Source organism: Cebus imitator, unplaced genomic scaffold (genome assembly GCF_001604975.1).
Source record: "Cebus imitator isolate Cc_AM_T3 unplaced genomic scaffold, Cebus_imitator-1.0 Scaffold444, whole genome shotgun sequence".
Classification (NCBI taxonomy): domain Eukaryota; kingdom Metazoa; phylum Chordata; class Mammalia; order Primates; family Cebidae; genus Cebus; species Cebus imitator.
Window position 1 is genome coordinate 1,737,852 of NW_016107759.1, and position 19,713 is coordinate 1,757,564.

General features: G+C 50.0%; 1 protein-coding gene across 16 annotated transcripts in view; it reads left to right on the top strand.

The window, feature by feature from the left end:
• MAPK8IP3 (mitogen-activated protein kinase 8 interacting protein 3) overlaps positions 1 to 19,713 on the top strand; it is a 60,408-nt gene that overhangs the window by 1,005 nt on the left and 39,690 nt on the right. For all 16 annotated transcript variants that reach the window (XM_017511173.1, XM_017511178.1, XM_017511175.1 and 13 more), the window contains exon 2: positions 17,549 to 17,669. In XM_017511173.1, coding sequence (XP_017366662.1) covers positions 17,549 to 17,669 — 121 coding nt within the window. The remainder of the gene's footprint in view (positions 1 to 17,548; positions 17,670 to 19,713) is intronic.

Genomic DNA, 19,713 nt, shown 5'->3' on the forward strand with positions numbered 1-19,713 from the left:
CCCCTGCCCCACTCCCCGGGACTCCCCCACCCCCTCTGCCCAGCGCGAGACACCTCCCTAGAGCACCCCCGCCTGCCCAGGACCCCACCCCAACACCAGGGACCCCATCCCCCCCAGGCCTGGGCCCTGGCCCCCTGCCCCAGCCCCAGCCCTCAACCCTCAACCCCAAACCCGCTGTGCTTGGCGTCATCCCCGGGGAGCTCAGCCTCAAAGCCAGGCCTCGCTGTCCTCTCCCACCCACCTCTGCATGCCAGCTCCCTTTGCTTTGGTGCCTGTGTTTAGTCAAAACCGTTTTCCAGACCCCAAGTGCTGCTACCTCTGTTAGCTGCCATTCTAAACCCATCTCAAAAAGGAATCTTTGGTTTTCTGAGGGTGCTGCGGCCGTCTGTTGATGATGTCCGAGACCTTTCCCTTGTCCCTGATCCCGTATTTTGAAGGTCTGACATGGGTGAATTGACTGGTTGATGTAAACACAGAACAAGGCCGCAGACGAGCTGCTCCTGTCAGCAGGCCGAACACTCGCGTTCTAGAGGTGATCGCTTTGCCCCTTGGTTCCTTGCCCGGTGAGATTGTTAGCTGATGTAGCCAGCGCTGAGAAACTCCACTCTGGCTTCTGAGGAGTTAAAAGTCGGAGTTCGAAGCGTTTAATTCTGGTCTAGGATGTCTCCATAACCTGGAAATCGCTGATTTGTGAAGCAGTTGGAAGAGCAGTGCCCTGTAGGGAGTACCACTTAGCTTCATTCATTCACATCAGACACTAAGCTGGGCCTGCCTGTGTGTGGGCCCAGAGCCTCGCCCTTTGTTGGAAGCAGGTTCAGGGAGCGCTGGTTCCCATCCCTGGTTTGCCTCTGTGACCTTGGCCTGTCGCCTGTCTGGGTTTTGATTTTCCATCAAAGGAGTGAATTGTGCTAGGCGGTCTCTAAGCACAGACATTTTCCCATTCTAGGAGTTAGGTGATGCTGTTGGACTTATGAATAGGAAGTATCTTAGGAAATGACTTTGAATTCCTTTTCAATTAATTTGGCTTAACATGTTCTTGACTTTGATATGAAAAGGGTTTTTCAGCATTTTGGCTTTTTCTGAAACCAAGGTGAGTTATGCCCTAGTTTGGTTTAAAGCATGTTTATAAAAAAAAAAAAAAAAACAGTGTGTGATATCATTGCTCCTTACTGTGGTTTCTGTTGCATTTGGGTTTCCTGCTGTCCAGAGGCAGTTATGTGTTGATTGGAATGCCCCGGTTTCACCAAACTGAGTTAAAGCTCTCAACTAAGGGAATGCAAGAGTTCATGGATTTTGGAGCTCAGGGTGACAGTAGGCATTTTACTAGGAAGGAAACTGGCCCCGAGAAGTGGAAGAGCTGAACTAAGGTCACCCACCCCAGAAGTGCCCAGCCGGGATGCAGAGTGAACGCGATGCAGGCCTGGGTGACTGCTTCCATGTTGGGTAGCTGCGGGCGCTGGAGGACTACTCCCCAGAAGCCTGGAGCGCCGGGGCTCCCCTTGCTCAGCTGTGGAGCTGTGGCTGCCTCCCGGTGCTGGGCACCACCCTCCACTTCTCTCCCACTCTCAGTGGCCTGACCTAGATTTCCGGTGGGTTTCTTTTCTTTTACCCTGGACCTATGTGGCCATTGTAGTGGTTGAGAAGGAACTAGAAGGAGGAAATCAAGGTGGACAACGTTAAGGGTAGGAATTATAACCTTGCGGCTTAAAAATGAGCTCTGCATGGGATAGGTGCTGCCCGGCTCTGTGCAGTTCACATGCAAGCTGCAGTGAGTGCCTCTGCCCTCCCCCAAGGCTTGCACTGGACTGAGCTGGTGGGTGTGCGTGTGGTTTGCAGAGCTATCGACTTTAGGCTGAGACCCACCATTGCCTCAGCTCTTTAGAGAAGCTGCACAGAGAGCTTTGGGAGCCGAGCCTCGAAGCCCACCAATGCTTGGCCAGCATGGAGGCTGTGATTAAACGCTAATAGTGCGCCCTTGGAAAGACCTCAGGGCTTTACAGCTAAGGAAAAGGGCTCATTGCCGTCAACATTTGGCATGCTTACTCCTCTTCTGAGTCAAGCAGACATTCACTTCCAGCTTTGTGGAGAGACCATTGTGCCCTGTGGGCCGGCTTCTTTTCTAGGCAGGGACTGGTGATCACTTAGATGTGTGTCTGATGAGAGGAGAGCAGGACGTCACAGGCTGCAGGCTTGTCTTGTTGCAGAGGCACTCCTGGGTAAGCTGTCAGCCGAAGCTCCGTCCCCAGCCACTCTGCTCTAGAAGGCTTAGTCAGAGATGGGTAACCTGAGCCACTGCAGCCTCTGAGCAGACAAAATCTGCAGGGTTTGGAAAAAGCATGAGCAGAGCAGACATCCCTCCCTGTTCCCTTCGTCTTACCACTAATAACCACAGCGATGCCCAGTGTGCTCTGACACCAGGCAGCTGGGTGTATGGGAGTGATAGGAGCTAGAGAGGGTGGGGTCCTGAGAGAGTGACCCAAGCTGTGGCGTCCACAGTCGCCAGCCCATGTGCCAGCCCGGCCCTCAGGAGCCACATACCCTGGGCCCATCCTCTTCCCCTCACTGGGCTGCACGGGCCTCGGACGTCGCAAGTCAGTTTTATTTTAGGAGCCAAGCACCGTCACTGGTTGTTGGTTGCCAGGAGAGTTGTGGGCAGGAGATTGAGCAGGGTCAGGGCAGAGCCCTTGACAGATTCTTAGGACTGCCTGGGATGGCAGGCACTGGACATTGCTACCCACCTCCCATGGGCCAGACAGTGCAGTTTCTGGTTGTGCAGGATCTGATACAAAGTTTCTTTAATCCCTCAAGTTCTTTCTCATTGGGAAAGAAGAAGGTTGGAAACAGACCTGAGTGGGGTGGGGCTGGCGAGGAGCAGATGCTGCGTCCACACGCACCATCCCGTGCAGTCCCAGAGGAGGGCCCTGCAGAGCCGCCATGTTTGCCATGCTTACCCGGGCAGCAAAGAGCCCTTCTCCCTGTAGTGACCAACCGCTTAGCTTGTAAGAGGAAATATGAGGTATTTTTTTACCTTGAAATATGAGAGGCGACATGTGAGTGTTAGTAGTCATTGTTTGCCTTAAAATGTTCTTAACCCTAAAGAAACTGCGGTAACAGCCCAGGCTCATGGCAGGCAGCTGGAGCGCGTGTTCTGTCAACACCCCCAGACCCCGATGTTCACTGATCATTCAGCATTTGATGTTGTGTAAGGAAAGGGTGCAAGGGAAGACAGCTTTTGTTTTTGTTTTGTTTTGTTTTATGAGATGGAGTCTCACTCTGTTACCCAGGCTGGAGTGCAGTGGCGCGATCTCGGCTCACTGCAACTGGATTTAAGTGATTCTCCTGCCTCAGCCTCCCAAGTAGCTGGGACTACAGGCTTGTACGAACATGCACAGCTAATTTTTTCGCATTTTTAGTAGGGACAGGGTTTCACTGTGTTAGCCAGGATGGTCTCGATTTCCTGACCTTGTGATCCGCCCACCTTGGCCTCCCAAAGTGCTGGGATTATAGGCATGAGCCACCACGCTTGGCCTAGGAAGAGTTTTATTCAAACTTATTTCTCCCCAGCTAAATAAAAGTTACTGGCCAGGCGCGGTGGCTCACGTCTGTAATCCCAGTACTTTGGAAGGCTGAGCAGGTGGGAGATGAAGTCTCACCATGTTGCCCAGGCTGATCTCAAACTCCTAGACTCAATCAGTCCTCCCACTTTGGCCCCGACATTTGACGTTAAACTCCTGACCTCATCTCAGGTCAGGAGTTTGAGACCAACCTGCCAATATGGCGAAACCCTATCTCTACTAAGAATACAAAAAAAAAAAAAAAAAAAAAATGGCCAGGTGTGGTGGCGGGCACCTCTAGTCCCAGCTACTCGGGAGGCTGAGGCTTAAACCTGGGAGGTGAAAGTTGCAGTGAGCCAAGATGGCGCCATTGTACTCCAGCCAGGGCGACAGAGTGAGACACTGCTCAAAATAAATAAATACATGAAAATAAAATCTAAATAAATAAATGTCGTCCATTTCATAGAACATGTGGATAGGATTAAGCTGGAGGACTGATAATATCTCCAAGAGATTATCAGTTTGCCGTTTTTTTCCTCTTTTTTTTCCTCTACCCCGATGATCTGCAGGAAGTTTTTTTCATATATGAATTAAGACACTGAATGAAGAATTTTTATTTTTGTTTTTCATATGACAAATAGTAAATTCACCACTGCTTGGCCAGGGAATGTGATTTCTTCCCCTGCCATGTTATGATGTTAAGAACAGCTTTTCAATAAGTTTTTGTAATGAAGCTGTGAAGGTGGGGTAGCCAGGGCTTCCTGTCCCAGGTGCCGCTGAAAGCCAGCCTGCTGCAGCTGCACCGCTCACCAGGAGTACAGCAGTCTCCCTAAAAAGTGGAGCAAATAGATGGAGGAGCAATGGAGAAGGAGGTGCCTGCCAGCCAGAGGGAACACAGGGCAGAGGCCAAGGTGGTCTGGAAGCTGCTGGGCACAGCCTGCCCTTCTGCTGCTTGGCTGCGGGAGCCCCCGGGCCACACTGGCAGCAGCCACACAGGGTTGAGAGCTGGGAGAATTCAGTTCTTCCAGAATTAACATTTCCAGATGAAATGTACTATCTCTTTGTTTCATTTTTAAGTTTTTAAAAACCGTTTTGAAATAATGTAAGAAAGGTTGCAGAATTAACACTCCTCGCCCCCAGCTTCCCAAGGGCGGGCATCTTCCTACACTGTTCTCTCTGGCTGTGCGAGGGTCTCAGAGGTGTCTGTGTCCCCATCTCCAATGTTCTGGGGTGCCCCTCATTCTCCGTTCTTTGTGACTTTGACCGCTGCGACAGCACAGGTCAGTCACTTTGCAGCTGTGCCTCAGTCTGGCTCGTGGGCTCTGGGGACCAGACATGGGACACATCCCCAGGCCTCAGCAAGAAGATCCGTGGCATGCAGAAAGGAGCCTGGTAGATCCTTATCCTGTGCAGGATGGCTGTTGGGTGAGGGGGACAAAATTTTCGGATAGGTCCCTTTCCCCAGGTTCCCATTTATTATCAGGGTGGAAGGATGAGCTGTTAGTGCATGAAAATCACCGCAGAAGGTAGTCAGGCGCTGCCGGGGTGCTGGCTCTCCTGACATGTTTTCCTTTGCTCTGTTGAAGGTTGGGGTCCCAAGGCCGGGTGCAGTGGCTCATGCCTGTAATCTCAGCACTTTGGGAGGCTGAGGCGGGCGTATCATGAGGTCAGGGATTCAAGACCAGCCTGGCCAATATGGTGAAACCCCATCTCTACTAAAAATACAAAAATTTAGCCAGGAGAATCAGCATCAGCCACTTTAAAAGCCAGCAGGCCGAGGTTGCAGTGAACCGAGACTGCACCACTGCCCTCCAGCCTGGGCAATAGAAGTAGACTCCGTCTCAAAAAATAAAAAAGGGGGCTGGGCGCGGTGGCTTACGCCTGTAATCCCAGCACTTTGGGAGGCCGAGGCAGGCGGATCACAAGGTCAAAAGATCTAGACCATCCTGGCCAACATGGTGAAACCCCCGTCTCTCCTACAAATATAAAAAAATTAGGGGCTGGCCGCGATGGCTCAAGCCTGTAATCCCAGCACTTTGGGAGGCCGAGGTGGATCACGAGGTCAAGAGATCGAGACCATCCTGGTCAACATGGTGAAACCCTGTCTCTACTAAAACTACAAAAAATTAGCTGGGCATGGTGGCACGTGCCTGTAATCCCAGCTACTCAGGAGGCTGAGGCAGGAGAATTGCCTGAACCCAGGAGACAGAGGTTGCGGTGAGCCGAGATCGCGCCATTGCACTCCACCCTGGGTAACAAGAGCGAACTCCGTCTCAAAAAAAAAAAAAAAAAAGTCGGGCATGGTGGCATGCGCCTGTGGTCCCAGCTACTCAGGAGGCTGAGGGGGAAGAATTGCTTGAATCCAGGAGACGGAGGTTGCAGTGAGCCAGATTGTACCACTGCACTCCAGCCTGGTGACAGAGCAAGACTCCATCTCAAAAAAAAAAAAAAAAAAAAAAAAAAAAAAGGAAAGTTAGGGTCCCGAGCTCCCCTCGTCACCCGAGTGTCCCGCTGCCACTAGGTCCTGGTGTTCTTTTTGCCCTGGGAGTTCTTTAACGTCCCCACTTTTCATCTCCTTTGCTGCTCTCTGCTTCCAGTCACCACCATCCCAGGGTCTCCCCACCACTTCTCCAGCCCAGAGAACCCTCACAAAGCACATCTGGTCTCTGAGTGCCACGCCGAATTCCAGTTAGGGGTATTAGCTGGTTGTTTTTCTGGGGCAGACCGGACACCTCAGACAGCGATAACTTGAGGGGATCTGAGTGACAAGGTGGGCCAGGACACTGGGTAGACAGAGTGAGGCTCTCTCCCCCAGATGGCCCCCCACTGGGACCCCCTCACCAGCCTCATCTGCCTCTAGTGTTCTGGCCGTCCCCACCCTGCAGGCCTGCAGCTCCTGCCGCCTAAACCCCCTGCCCCCACCCCACCCTCAGGCTTTACCAGGCTAGTTCCCTCCCTGCCTGATTCCCTTGTGTCTACTTCCCCAGTGCACCTGCAGAGAAGCCCCCATCAGGCACCCTGCCTGCCTCCGCCCAGGGAACTGGGCCCCACCCAGCCTCCTTCCCAGCTTCCCCAAGTTAAGCTGCTTCTTGCTAACAAGGGACCGGCACCCTCTGGTTCATTCAGCCTGAGCCTGTTGTTTCTCCTTTTCGGCACACCCAGAGAGGCTGGCCATCTGTGTGCGTGGACGAGAAGGGGAAGCCAGCTTTCCTCTGCCTCTGCACACATCTCACCAAACTGTGCAGTTCCTGAAGGTCAAGGACTGTCTTTTGAGCAGCCTTTCTGTCTGACAGAACATTCTGGGATAATGGAAATGCTGTATTTGGTGCTGTCCATTTCAGTAGCCGCTGGCCACATAGGGCCATTGAGCACTGCAGGTGTGAGTCATGGAACTGAAGAACTGGGTTTTTAGTTGTATTTGCCTTTTTTAGTGATGAAGTGTGTTGCCCAGACTGGTCTCAGACTCCGGGACTCAAGCAATCCTCCCACCTCAGCCTCCCCAGTAGCCAGGACTACAGGCGCTTGCCACCACGTCCGGCTGTGTTTTAATTAATCTAAAGTCACAATAGCCACATGTGACCAGGGCTTCTATACTGGACAGTGCAGCTATGGACAGCCTAGCTGAGCTGCCTGCGCATAGAGGCAGATGGTGAGTTACTCAGTTTTATGCGAGAAAGGAAGACACTTAAAGTGTAGGTTTGTTTCCTGTTTCATGAACAGAGGGGCAATCCCGTAGCAGGGGGTTTCAGATACAGGACAGCACACAGGGGAAAATATTGTGAGATGGGAAGGTAGGTGCCAGCAACTTAGGAGACAGCAGAGAGGGGCTGACATTCTTGAAAGGCCAAGAAGAGCCTGGTGGGAGACCGCTGGCCCCTCGGAATTCCCGTGTTCAGGCCCAGGGTTGACTTTCGCCTTGGGCTGCTGCTGCTTTTCTGTCCATGGGTAACAATGTTATTGTAGTGTCATTGACATATACTGAACTGTACGTACTTAAAGAGTGTAATCTGATGAGCTTTGAAATACATATAAATGCTGGATGCCATCCCTGCAATCCTGGTAGTGTAGACCCAAGACCCCAGAGTTACTTCCCTGTGCCCTGTGTGGCCTCCCCCACCTCTCCTTGCCCCACCTGTCCCCAGGTAACCACTGATCTGCCTTCTGTGACTGTAGGTTGACTTGCGTCTTCTCCAGCTTTGCATAATGGCGTCCCGCGGTGCCTATGCTGTTTCCTCTGACATCTTGCACAGCGATTCGGATTCAGGGACTCACCAGGCTGTGTGTGTTGTTCCTTCGTGGCTGAGCAGGGTCCCAGCAGTGCTGTTTGTCCATCCGCCTGCCTGTGGAGGAGCTGGGCGGCTTGCTTTTACGTAACCTTCACGCCCGAGTGGTTTGTAAGCCAGCTTACCAGTGGCAGGGCTTTGGGCCAGGCACGGCTCCGGGCAGGCTGGCAGTGAAACCCAGAGGCTACAAGTCACTTATGAGGGGGAGGAGTCTTTGCAGAGACCCTTAGAGCCCACGACATCATTAAGCAGTTACGGGTTTTTTTTGTTTTTTTTTTTTTGAGCCACTGTTAACAGCAAGAGATTGGGGGCATGCCACATCAGACGAGATAGGGCCTTTTCCTCAACGCTGTACCTCTGTGTTGTGGGGTTTCCAGGACGGGGATTTGGACATTTTGATTCTTGTTGTCAACAACCACAGATTCAAAGCTTGCCTTTTGTTGAAGTCTCTGGGTGCCCCTTCCTCCCCAGGCTCCCCAACCTTTCCTCAGCCAGGCTTTCTATCACCTTTCCTTCTTCCCAGGAAATGAATTCCCAGATAAACTCACAGTCCCAGTGGGCCCTTGTGTCCTTGTGCACCTGCCTCAGTTTAGAGCGCTCATATTTTGAGAGCAGGGACCCTTTGTCTACTGAGAAGAATGAACTGAGGCACGGTTAGCAGGTCCCTTGTTCAGTGGAACCAGAGGGAGTTGGAGGCTGGGGCCGATTAGGAAGTTTCAGAAGCCAATGTAAACTCCTAAGAATGTGCCAGAGAATAAAAGTTTACTCGAGAATAATTTTTCCCAGGGAGATTTTCTTTTCTTTTTTCTTTTTTTTGAGGCACAGCCTCGCTCTGTTGCCAGGCTTGAGTGCAGTGGTGCGATCTTGGCTCACTGCGCCCTCTGCCTCCAGGTTCAAGCGATTCTCCTGCCTCAGCCTCCCAAGTAGCTAGACTATGGGCGTATGCCACCACGCCCAGCTAATTTTTGTATTTTTAGTAGAGGCAGGGTTTCACCCTGTTGGCCAGGATGGTCTCAATCTCTTGACCTCATGATCCGCCTGCCTCAGCCTCCCCAGCTGCTGGGATTACAGGTGTGAGCCACAGCACCTGGCCTCCCAGGGAGATTTTTCATGGGATGGGACATTTAACTTGAGGTTCTAATTTTACTCTCATTTTTCTTCCTCTGGCACCAGCCATATAAATTTATATGTATATATTTCCCAGTACAAATGTATACGTAATGGTAAGACAGATGGGAAATATATATATATATATTTTTTACAATTTTTACAAATATATTTCTCATATGTCTTGCCATTCTTGAAAATCAGTATGTATTCAACCAGTTGGGATTTGTTTAATGTGGATGCTGAACCCAGCAGACCCTTTCACATAAATGTGAGGAAGCCTTGCTCTTCAACCTGATTCCTGTATTCCCAAGCTTGTGGGCAGATCTCAGCCCCACACGTAATACTTGAATGGAGAGATGTCCTCTTCGACCGGTTCAGGGGCAGCTTTGTAACTCCAGGGCTACCCGCCGCACGTCCTCTCTCTGCGTTTCAGATCTAGGTGGCCAGGCGCTTGTGGGAAATGGAAAGACAGCTCTGACTGCCCTCTCCCAGCCCTGGGTAACCATTGCCATGCAAGATCCCTGTCCGTACCTGGGAATTAGCCATGAATGGCATCCTCTGGGCATGTGCCCAGCACCCAACTGTTTGCCTCTCTGCCTGCTTAAGATAAAAGACCAAAACTGAGTAATTTTTCTTTTGGAAATTCATGCCACCTCCCCCCCATTCCCAGGTAAGGAAATAAATTGATTAGTATTGCAAAAGAACAAGATCTTTGATTCGTGTCAACATTCATTTCTAACCAACTAGCCAGAGCCGAATCGTTTCTTGCCAGTGAGCCTGGCCTAAAGGATGTATGAGAGGGGAGGTTTGGGTTTTTTTCCCCTTTTGTTGTTTTTGTTTTTTTGAGATGGAGACTCGCTCTTTTGCCCAGGCTGGAGGACAGTGGTACCATCTCCACTCGCTGCAACCTCCACCTCCCAGGTTCAAGCGATTTTCCTGCCTCAGCCTCCCGAGTAGCAGGGATCACAGGCGCCTCCCACCACGCCCAGCTAATTTTTTGTAATTTTAGTAGAGACAGGGTTTCACTATGTTGTCCAGGCTGGTCTCAAACTGCTGACCTCAGGTGATCTGCCTGCCTCGGCCTCCCAAAGTGCTGGGATTGCAGGCAGTGAGACACTGTGCCCAGCCAAGGTTTTGGATTTAATGTGTTGCTTTACACTCCAGAAAAGTGTCCATGGGTTGTGAAACCTACCAGAAGCCTGTTGATCGCCTTGTGAAATAACTTACCTGGCCATTGCGCTTATATTCTGAGTCTGGAATACTGACTTCTGTTGTGTCATCTTGATTTTATATTTGACATGAAAAGTCAGTCACTGCGTAACTTTGTTTATATTTAAAAGGAAGGATGATCTCATTCCATGGAATACTTAAAAAACTGACTTGGATTACTAGATTTTGGAAGAGCCTATGATTTCAGGTTATTTCAATACTTATCTTGAGATTCACTGAAAAGGCCAAGCATGGTGGCTCACGCCTGTAATCCCAGCAGTTTGGGAAGCCGAGGCAGGCGGATCACCTGAGGTCAGGAGTTCGAGACCGGTCTGGAAAACATGATGAAACCCCATCTCTACTAAAAATACAAAAATTAGCCAGGTGTGGTGGTGGGCACCTGTAATCCCAGCTACTCAGGAGGCTAGGAGGCTGAGGCAGAAGAATTGCTTGAATCTGAGAGACGGAGCTTGCAGTGAGCCAAGATCGTGTCACTGCACTCCAGCCTTGGTGATGAAAGATATTCACCAAAAAGCAAATTCTGAAAACAAAAGTTGAATTTAATTTTCAAGCAGAGCCCTTTGATCGTGGGAGGGATGGGGAAGTAGGTCTTAAAAACATGTCTAAAAAGGGAATCCTCTGACAGATCGGTACCTAGACGTGAGTGATGTTTCGTGTCTTGACTGAGGGACGATGCCCATGTTTCCCTTCATTTCGTAATCTCGAGTCATTGCTCCTTAGGATGCTCAAAGGTGAGCCACAGGTGGCCTCACATATCCGGGATGCCACACGGCATTTCATTAGACTCAGGTGATCGTGTCTCATAGACACTTCCCTGCAGCATGGATAATGAGTGCGTGTACAGAAACCTTTCACTTTGCTGTCGTCACACCTTCAGTAGATCTTTGGGTCCAAGATACTACCGTGCTATATTTCGGGTAGTTTTTTTTTAATTTTTTACACGCTAGTACCATACAGGCCCATTCAACAAAAATGCTCATAGTTAAAATGTTGTTTTTCTCAACTTTGTTTATATTTTGTGATGGTACTTTGTAGACTTAAATTCATCTTTATTTCCCAAGTCTCCACCACTGAAAATTCTTGGTTCTCTTAAATCAAAAGTAAATTTTTTTTTTTTTTTGAGACAGAGTTTCACTCTTGCCACCTGGGCTGAAGTGCAGTGGCATAACCTTGGCTCATTGCAACCTCTGCCTCCCAGGTTCAAGCAATTCTCCTGCCTCAGCCTCCCCAGTAGCTGGGATTACAGGCATGTGTCACCATGCCCAGCTAATTTTGTATTTTTAGTAGAGATGGGGTTTCACCACATTGGCCAGGCTGGTCTCAAACTCCTGACCTCGGGTGATCTGCCCACCTCGGCCTCCCAAAGTCCTGGAATTATAGGCGTGAGCCCCTGCACCTGGCCTATGATCTTTAAATAAAAATATTTTCTGGGCTGGGTGCGGTGGCTCACGCCTGTAATATTAGCAGTTTAGGAGGCTGAGGCAGGCAGATCCCTTGAGGTCAGGAGTTCGAGAACAGTGTGGCCAACATGGTGAAGCCCCATTTCTAATAAAAATACAAAAATTAGCCAGATATGGTGGTGGGCGCCTATAATCCCAGCTACTCGGAGGCTGAGGCAGGAGAATTGCTTGAACCCAGGAGGTGGAGGTTGCAGTGAGCCGAGATTGCACCACTGCACACCAGCCTGGGTAAGAGAGCCATCTCCAAAAAAAAAAAAAGAGAGAATTTTCCAGCATCCAGCCCAGAAGTCCCATTAGAGGACTCTTCACTTTCTCGAGATGAGTTTTCTCTCACCCCAAGTCTGGCCCTGAGCATCTTCTCACTGAAAACAAGGACTCAACATTAGGGGCTGGGCGAGGTCACTGACGCCTGTAGTCCCTCTGTTTGGGAGGCTGCGGCAGAAGGACTGCTTGATCCCAGGAGGTCAAGGCTCCAGTAAGCCTTGGTCATGCTACTGTACTCCAGTCTAGACGACAGAGCAAGACCCCGTCTCAAGCAATCCTCCTGCCTCAACCTCCCAAGTAGCTGGGACTATGGGTACGCAACACTATACCCAACTGATTATTTTTTGTAGAGGTAAGGTCTTGTTATATTGCCCAGGCTGGGCTTGAACTCTTGGCCTCAAGTGACACTCCTGCCTTAGCAACCCAGAGTGCTGGGATTACAGGTGTGGGCCACTGTGCCCAGCCTGAGACCCCATCTTTGAAAAGAAAAAGTAAATGGTCCCTTCCTAAGGGACAGATACCTGGTGCTTTCTGACAGGTGAGATTCATAATCAAAAAATAAATATGTATGTAGGTGATTCAAAATGATTCTCAAATTAATCTAGAAGGAAAAATTAGGAATAATCAAGAAAATGCTGAAAAGGAAGATGTAAGAGGGAGAACAGATATTAGATTCTAGAAGATATAGTACCACCACAATACCAGTTTAAAAATCTGTGGTGCTGGCTCAGAAACAGCCTGAAATGGCCAGGCACAGTGGCTCATGCCCATAATCCCAATGCTCTGGGAGGCTGAGGGGAAGGATTGCTTGAGTCCAGGAGTTTGAGACCAGCCTGGGCAACATAGGGAGACCCCATCTTTACAACCCGCCCCCCCACACACACAAATTAGCCCATTGTGGTGGCACGCACCTGTAGTCCCAGCTGCTCAGGAGACTGAGATGGGAGGACTGCTTGAGCCCAGGAGGTCAAGGCTGCAGTGAGTTGTGATTGTGCCGCTGCACTCCAGCCTGGGTGACAGAGTGAGACCCTGTCCCAAAAATATTGAAAAATAAAGGAAAGGGAAAAAAAACTCATTTAAAAAAAAGTATAAAAGAAAGAAATGTGGAGAGTTCTACAAAAGGACACTGTCCCACTTTTTGGGGAGAAGTGCAAGTTGGGACACCCTCTGAAGAGTCAGTTAGCAATTCATGACCACAGCCTCAGAGAGCAGGATGCCAGCAGGCAGATATACAAAGACATATGTGCACACAGTTGTTTTTTCTTTTGAGATGGAGTCTCGCCCTTGTCACCCAGGCTGGCGTGCAATGGCGGGATCTTGCTCACTGCAACCTGGGTTCAAGGAATTCTCCTGCCTCAGCCTCCCGAGTAGCTGGGATTACAGGCGCCCACCTCCGTGCCCAGCTAATTATTTGTATTTTTAGTACAGATGGGGTTTCACCATGTTGGCCAGGCTGGTCTTAAACTCCTGACCTCAGGTAAGCCATGTGCCTCTGCCTCCCAAGGTGCTGGTATTACAGGCGTGAGCCACTGCGCCCAGCCAGCTTTTTTATAATAGCAAACATTTTAAAGTGACCTGAAAGTCCGTAAAGAGATAATGGATTGAGCAAACTGTGCTCTACCCACACACTCCCAGCAGAACACCCACCTGCCAAAAATGGAAGTGGTAGAATACTCCTGTTGGTGTTGAAAGGCGTTTCAATATAAATCCGTGAATAAATCAGGTTACAAAGCACTGTGTACAAGATGATCTCACGTCTGCCTGATGTGCGCGCACACACACACACAGACAAATCCAGAAGCACGTCACACAGTTTTAACTGATTCAGTAGAGCCTCATAGTTTAACATGTTTTCTATTTTTACCTAACACTGATTTTCCTACAAAAACATATATTGTTTGTATAATTCTTTTCATTTTTCATATAGCAGGAAATAAAATTCCCTACTTTTAAAAATATCCAGGCCGGGCATGGTGGCTCACACCTGTAATACCAACACTTCAGGAGCCAGAGATGGGTGGATCACCTGAGGTCAGGAGTTCGAGGCCAACCTGGTCAGCATGATGAAACCACGTGTCTACTAAAAATAAACATAAAATATTAGCTGGGCATGGCTGCACGTGCCTGTAATCCCAGCTACTTGGGAGGCTGAGGCAGGAGAATCGCTTGAACCAGGGGATGGAGGTTGCAGTGAGCTGCGTTCATGCCATTGCACTCCAGCCTGGGCAACAAGAGCGAAACTTTGTCACAAAACAAAATATCCGTGGCTCGTGCCTATAATCCCAGCACTTTGGGAGGCCAAGGCAGGAGGATTGCTTGAACCCAGGAGTCTGAGACCAGCCTGGGCAATATAGTGAGAACCAATCTCTACAAAACGTTTTTTTTTCCTTTGAGACAGGATCTCACTCTGTCATCCAGGAGTACAGTGGCACCAGCCATCAGGGCTCACTGCAGCCTTGACCTCCTGGGCTGAGGTGATCCACCCGCCACAGCCTCCCAGGTGGGACTACAGGCATGTACCATTGCAGCCAGCTAATTTTTTTATTTTTTTGTAGAGATGGGATTTTGCCTCGAACTCCTGGGGTCTGTAGATCCACTCACCTTGGCCTCCCAAAGTGCTGGGATTTAAAGGCATAAGCCACCACTCCTGGCCTACAAAAGCTTTTTGTCAAAAATTATTGTCAATTAATAGCATTTGTTTGTTCTTCAAATGCAAGTTGTAGTCAAAGTTAATTCAAAACCACTTATTTGACCAGGTGCGTTGGCTCACGCCTTTAATCCCAGCACTTTGGGAGGCCGAGGAAGGCAGATCACAAGGTCAAAAGATGGAGACCATCCTGACCAACATGGTGAAACCCCGTCTCTACTAAAAATACAAAAAAATTAGCCGGGCATAGTGGTACGTACCTGTAGTCCCAGCTACTCGGGAGGCTGAGACAGGAGAATTGCTTGAAACCAGAAAACGGAAGTTGCAGTATATAGCTGCACAAAAAAAGTCATGTATTTTCTCAGCTGTGGAGTATTTTTCTTCATTTTCCTTAAGTTGTGTGTGATGCCATAACACAGACTCTTCCTGCTGCCTCTTGTTCCCTGCCTGCCCCTCTGGCCCCTCCTCTGGGGTTTTCTGCCCTCTCAGTAACTGCACAGAATGAGTCACCTCTTGAGCAGAGCCCCAGTGGTTTCAACACAAAGACCTTTTTAGAAGCTGTTGCTGTAGGAAGAAGCGTCAAGGGGCCTGGTATCCGGGTGGGAGACTGGGTGGAGTTATTATAGGAAACACAGCTGTGGCCACCACCCATGAATCTTCCAGATCCCAAAACATGAAATCCACTGTCAAGTTTATATTCCCTTCTTCCAAGAAACTCTTGTCTTCAGAACCCAGCCAAGGCCGTGTGTGGTCACTCAGGCCTATAATCCCAGCATTTTGGGAGGCTGAAGTGGGAGGATCGCTTGAGCCCAGGAGTTTGAGACCAGCCTGGGAACCACAAAAAGATGGAGTCTTGCTCTGTCTCCCAGGCTGGAGTGCAGTGGCGTGATCTTGGCTCACTGCAGTCTCCACCTCCTGGGATAAAGTGATTCTCCTGCCTTTCCCGAGTAGCTGGGATTACAGGTGTGTGCCACCATACCCAGCTAATTTTTGTATTTTTAGTAGAGACAGTGTTTCTTCAGGCTGGCCAGGCTGGTCCCAAACTCCTGACCTCAGGTGATCTGCCTGCCTCAGCCTCCCAAAGTGCTGGGATTGCAGATGTAAGCCACCATGCCTGGTCTCTATGAAAAATTTTTAAAAATTAGCCAGGTGGGCCAGGCGCAGTGGCTCATACCCGTAATCCCAGCACTTTGAGAGGCTGAGGCGGGTGGATCACAAGGTCAGGAGTTTGAGACCAGCCTGACCAACATGGTGAAACCCGTCTCTACTAAAAATACAAAAATTAGCCAGGTGTGGTGGTGCACACCTGTAATCCCAGCTACTTGGGAGGCTGAGGCAGGAGAATCATTTAAACCTAGGAGGTGGAGGTTGCAGTGAGCTGAGATTGCGCCACTGCACTCCAGCCTGGTGACAGAGCAAGACTCCATCTCAAAAAAGGAAAAAAAAAATTCACCACGTGTGGTGACACATACCTGTGGTCTCAGCTACTTAGGAGGTGTAGGCAGGAGGATCATTTGAGCCCAGGTGCTCAAGGCTGCAGTGAGTTGTGATTGCACCACTGCATTCCAGCTTAAGTGAAAAGAGAGACTCTGTCTGGGGGGGAAAAAAAAAAAAAAGCCCAGCTGATATATACACTTTGCACGTCTTCCATTGAAATTTTTTTCTTTTTTTTTTTTTTTTTTTTTTTCGAGACAGAGTCATGCGCTGTAACCCAGGCTTGAGTGCAGTGATGCAATGTCAGCTCATTGCAACCTTTGCAGTTCTCCTGCCTTAGCCTCCTGAGTAGCTGGGATTACAGGTGTACCACCACACTTTTTTTTTTGTATTTTTAGTAGAAACTTTTTTTTTTTTTTTTTTAACTTAAGACGGGGTTTTACCATGTTGGTCAAGCTGGTCTTGAACTCCCGACCTCAGATGATCCACCTGCCTTGGCCTCCAAAGTGCTTGGATTACAGGCATGAACCACCACGCCTCGCGGTAGAAACGGTGTTTTACCATGTTGGCCAGGCTAGTGTTGAACTCCTGACCTTGTGATCCGGCCGCCTCGGTCTCCCAAAGTGCTGGGATTACCGATGTGAGCCACTACGCCTGGCCCTAATGAAATTTCTTAATAATATTCCCTTTTTCTACTCTGTAAAAATGAGGTGTTAACTGCTCCCTTTCTGGGCTGCTGGAGGAATTACACTTATGGCATCCATGCCTAGCCACACCTGGCGCCTCACTGGCCTCTCTGCTCCTCAGACCTTTCAAGAGCTGCTTTTATTTTGCAAGTTGTTTTCTTTTCACCTGGTTTGATAATAATTTTGCTCTGAAACTTACCACATAAGGTTAAGATGCCAAACCTAGAGCAATCCCCCTGCCTTTTTAAGGACTGGGAGCAAGACTGTGTTGTTGGTTATCCCAGTAACGATGGTGTCCCGAGCTGAGCTGCAGCTGAGATGCAGAAAAGTAGGCTCCACTTTGTTCTGAGTCATGGGGTTGAGAGGAGTCAAACGACTGACTCTATTGCAAACAGGACTGGCTGCAAGTCCGTGGATCCCAGTGCAAAAATGGAAACACAGGGCTCTGTGTTCAAAAATCAGCAAATATTTCAGGATGGCACCAGCCAGTCCAAGCATGGGGCCCTCTGGGTGCAGGGCCCACATGGCAGCCCCGGTCTCATAGCCATGAAGGCAGCCCTAATGGGAAACAAGAGGCTCCCCTCACACCAGATCCTCCCAGGACACAGAGAGTGCTGGCCTGTCCCGGGGTTGAAAGTGCCGTGAGCAGGAAAGGAGGGCGGGAAGTCCTGCGGTCATGCAGGGCTCTCCCACCCTGCTCCCATGACTCCACAGTGTGCCCGAGGAGGGTGCTGGCCATAGCCATGTGGCAGGAAGCCCCCATTCCGGCCTTGCCACCGGCCAGCTTGTGGCCTTGGCACAAAGTGAAAGGCCTTCAGGTGAAAGGCAGCTGCTCCACACTCACTTATGATGCCCACTCCTTCTGTCCTTCCATGCACAGAAGTTCATCGAGTTTGAAGATGCCCTGGAACAAGAGAAGAAAGAGCTGCAGATCCAGGTGGAGCACTACGAGTTCCAGACGCGCCAGCTGGAGCTGAAGGCCAAGAACTATGCAGATCAGAGTAAGTGGCTGGTGGGAGAGCCAGAGGCACTCATGATGGGCGCTGCCCCAGGCAGCTCTGGCTGGGGCGGACATGGAGCACCTTCCACACCAAGGGATGAGAGGAAGCCAGTGGGAGCCTTATGATGTCTTCACCACAGTCCCTCAGCCATGTATTCCAGCTCTTTGCACTGCTGCCTAGTTCTGTAATGGGTCCCAAGTTGTGTGTGGAAATAAGTAAATAAGGCTCCTGTGGTCCCATAGCACTTGTGCTTCAGAGTGAATTCTGACCCCCGTATCACAAGTCTGTGGTCCTGAAGGTCCTTCCTGCACCTTTGGAACAAAGTTCCTGCAGCCCCTGGGGTCCTCGCCTTTTCACACTGCTGAGGAGTGATGGCTGCTTCTCAGGCAGGAGGGTGGACCTGTGGGTGCAGCCCCCCTAGAGTGACAGCACCTAGGTGGGGCTCACAGCTAATCAGGGTGTCTGTACGCTGCAAGGAAAGGTGGCGAAAGGGGTTTAGAATTATTATTATTATTACTATTCTTATTATAAAAACAATTGGTTTACTTAGCTTTAAAAGTCTGTGCTTAAACTCTACTGTCAACGTTACAGGCCAGGCATGATGTTACAGGACCTGTGGTCCCAGCTACTCAGGAGGCTGAGGTTGAGGCTGCAGTGTGGGCACAGAGAGACTCCACCTCTAAAAAAAAAGAAAAAAAATTAAAAGAAGAAATTCTGATTTCCTGTGTCATTTTAGTTTTCTAGAATTAGATATTTTAGTGATTGAAACTGATCTTGCTGTTTTCCTTAGTTACCTCAATAGCAGGTTCCTTCATCTCTGAAAAGTTAAGATCACATTGGGGAAAGAAACTGTTTTGATATGTTAGAGCTACTCCTATCCCAAACCAAGGCCTAAAGGCCACTGTGCTGATGATGACCTGCTGACAAATCTGGGGCCTGGAGGGTGACCGCGGTGGCAGCTTCAGCACACATGTAAACATGCTGGCACTCACATCGCAAAGCAAACCTGAGGCCTGTGCTGAGTGTCCCTAGGTAACCCCTCTCCGTAATTACAGAGTCTCTCCTGGTCCCTCGGCTTTCAGTACGTTTCATGTGTGAAGTGTTCTCAGCTCTCTTCTTAGAAGGAGAAAAACATAAGCTCAAATTATAGGCGGGGCTGGGAACACTGGCTCACACCTGTCATTTCCACACTCTGGGAGGCCAAGGTGGGCAGATCACTTGAGCTCCAGAGTTCAAGACAAGACTGGGCAACATGGTGAAACCCCATCTCTACAAAAAAAATACAAAAATTAGCCAGGCGTGGTGGCTCACAGACTTGTGGGCCCAGTTACTCGGGAGGTAGAGGCTGCAGTAAGCCTTGATCATATCACTGTACTCCAGCCTGGGTGACAGAGTGAGAGAGACCCTGTCACAAAAAAAAGAAAATCACATTACAGGCTGAGGCTGTTCACTGGGTCAGCACCAGGAGTGGGCGCCAGATGAATGCAGAGGGCAGGCCCTGAGCTCCTTCTGGGTGGTGGCTGTACTCTGCCCCAGCGGGAGCTCACAAAGCAGCTGTGGGGCTCTGGCCACACACAAGAGAGGCATCCCCTCCTGGGTCCACAGCCATTGCCGGGGTCAGCACACACCGGGGATTGCTGGTCTGCTCCCTCCTCTAGCAGCCAGTTACATGTGTGTCACGTGCCGTGTATAACTCATGTGCCATGTGCAGCGTCTATAAGTCGAGTGTGCCGCATGCAGCGTCTGTGAGTCGCGTGTGCCACGTGCAGCGTCTGTGAGTCACATGTACCGCGTGCAGCGTCTGTGAGTCAGTGCCACGTGCAGTGTCTGTGAATCACGTGTGCCGCGTGCAGAGTCTGTGAGTCGGTGCCGTGTGCGGTGTCTGTGAGTCACGTGTGCCACGTGTGGCGTGTGAGTCACATGTGCCAAGTGCAGCGTCTGTGAGTCACGTGTACTGCGTGCAGCGTCTGTGAGTCGGTGCCGTGTGCGGCATCTGTGAGTCGGTGCCGTGTGGCGTCTGTGAGTCACGTGTGCCGCGTGTGGC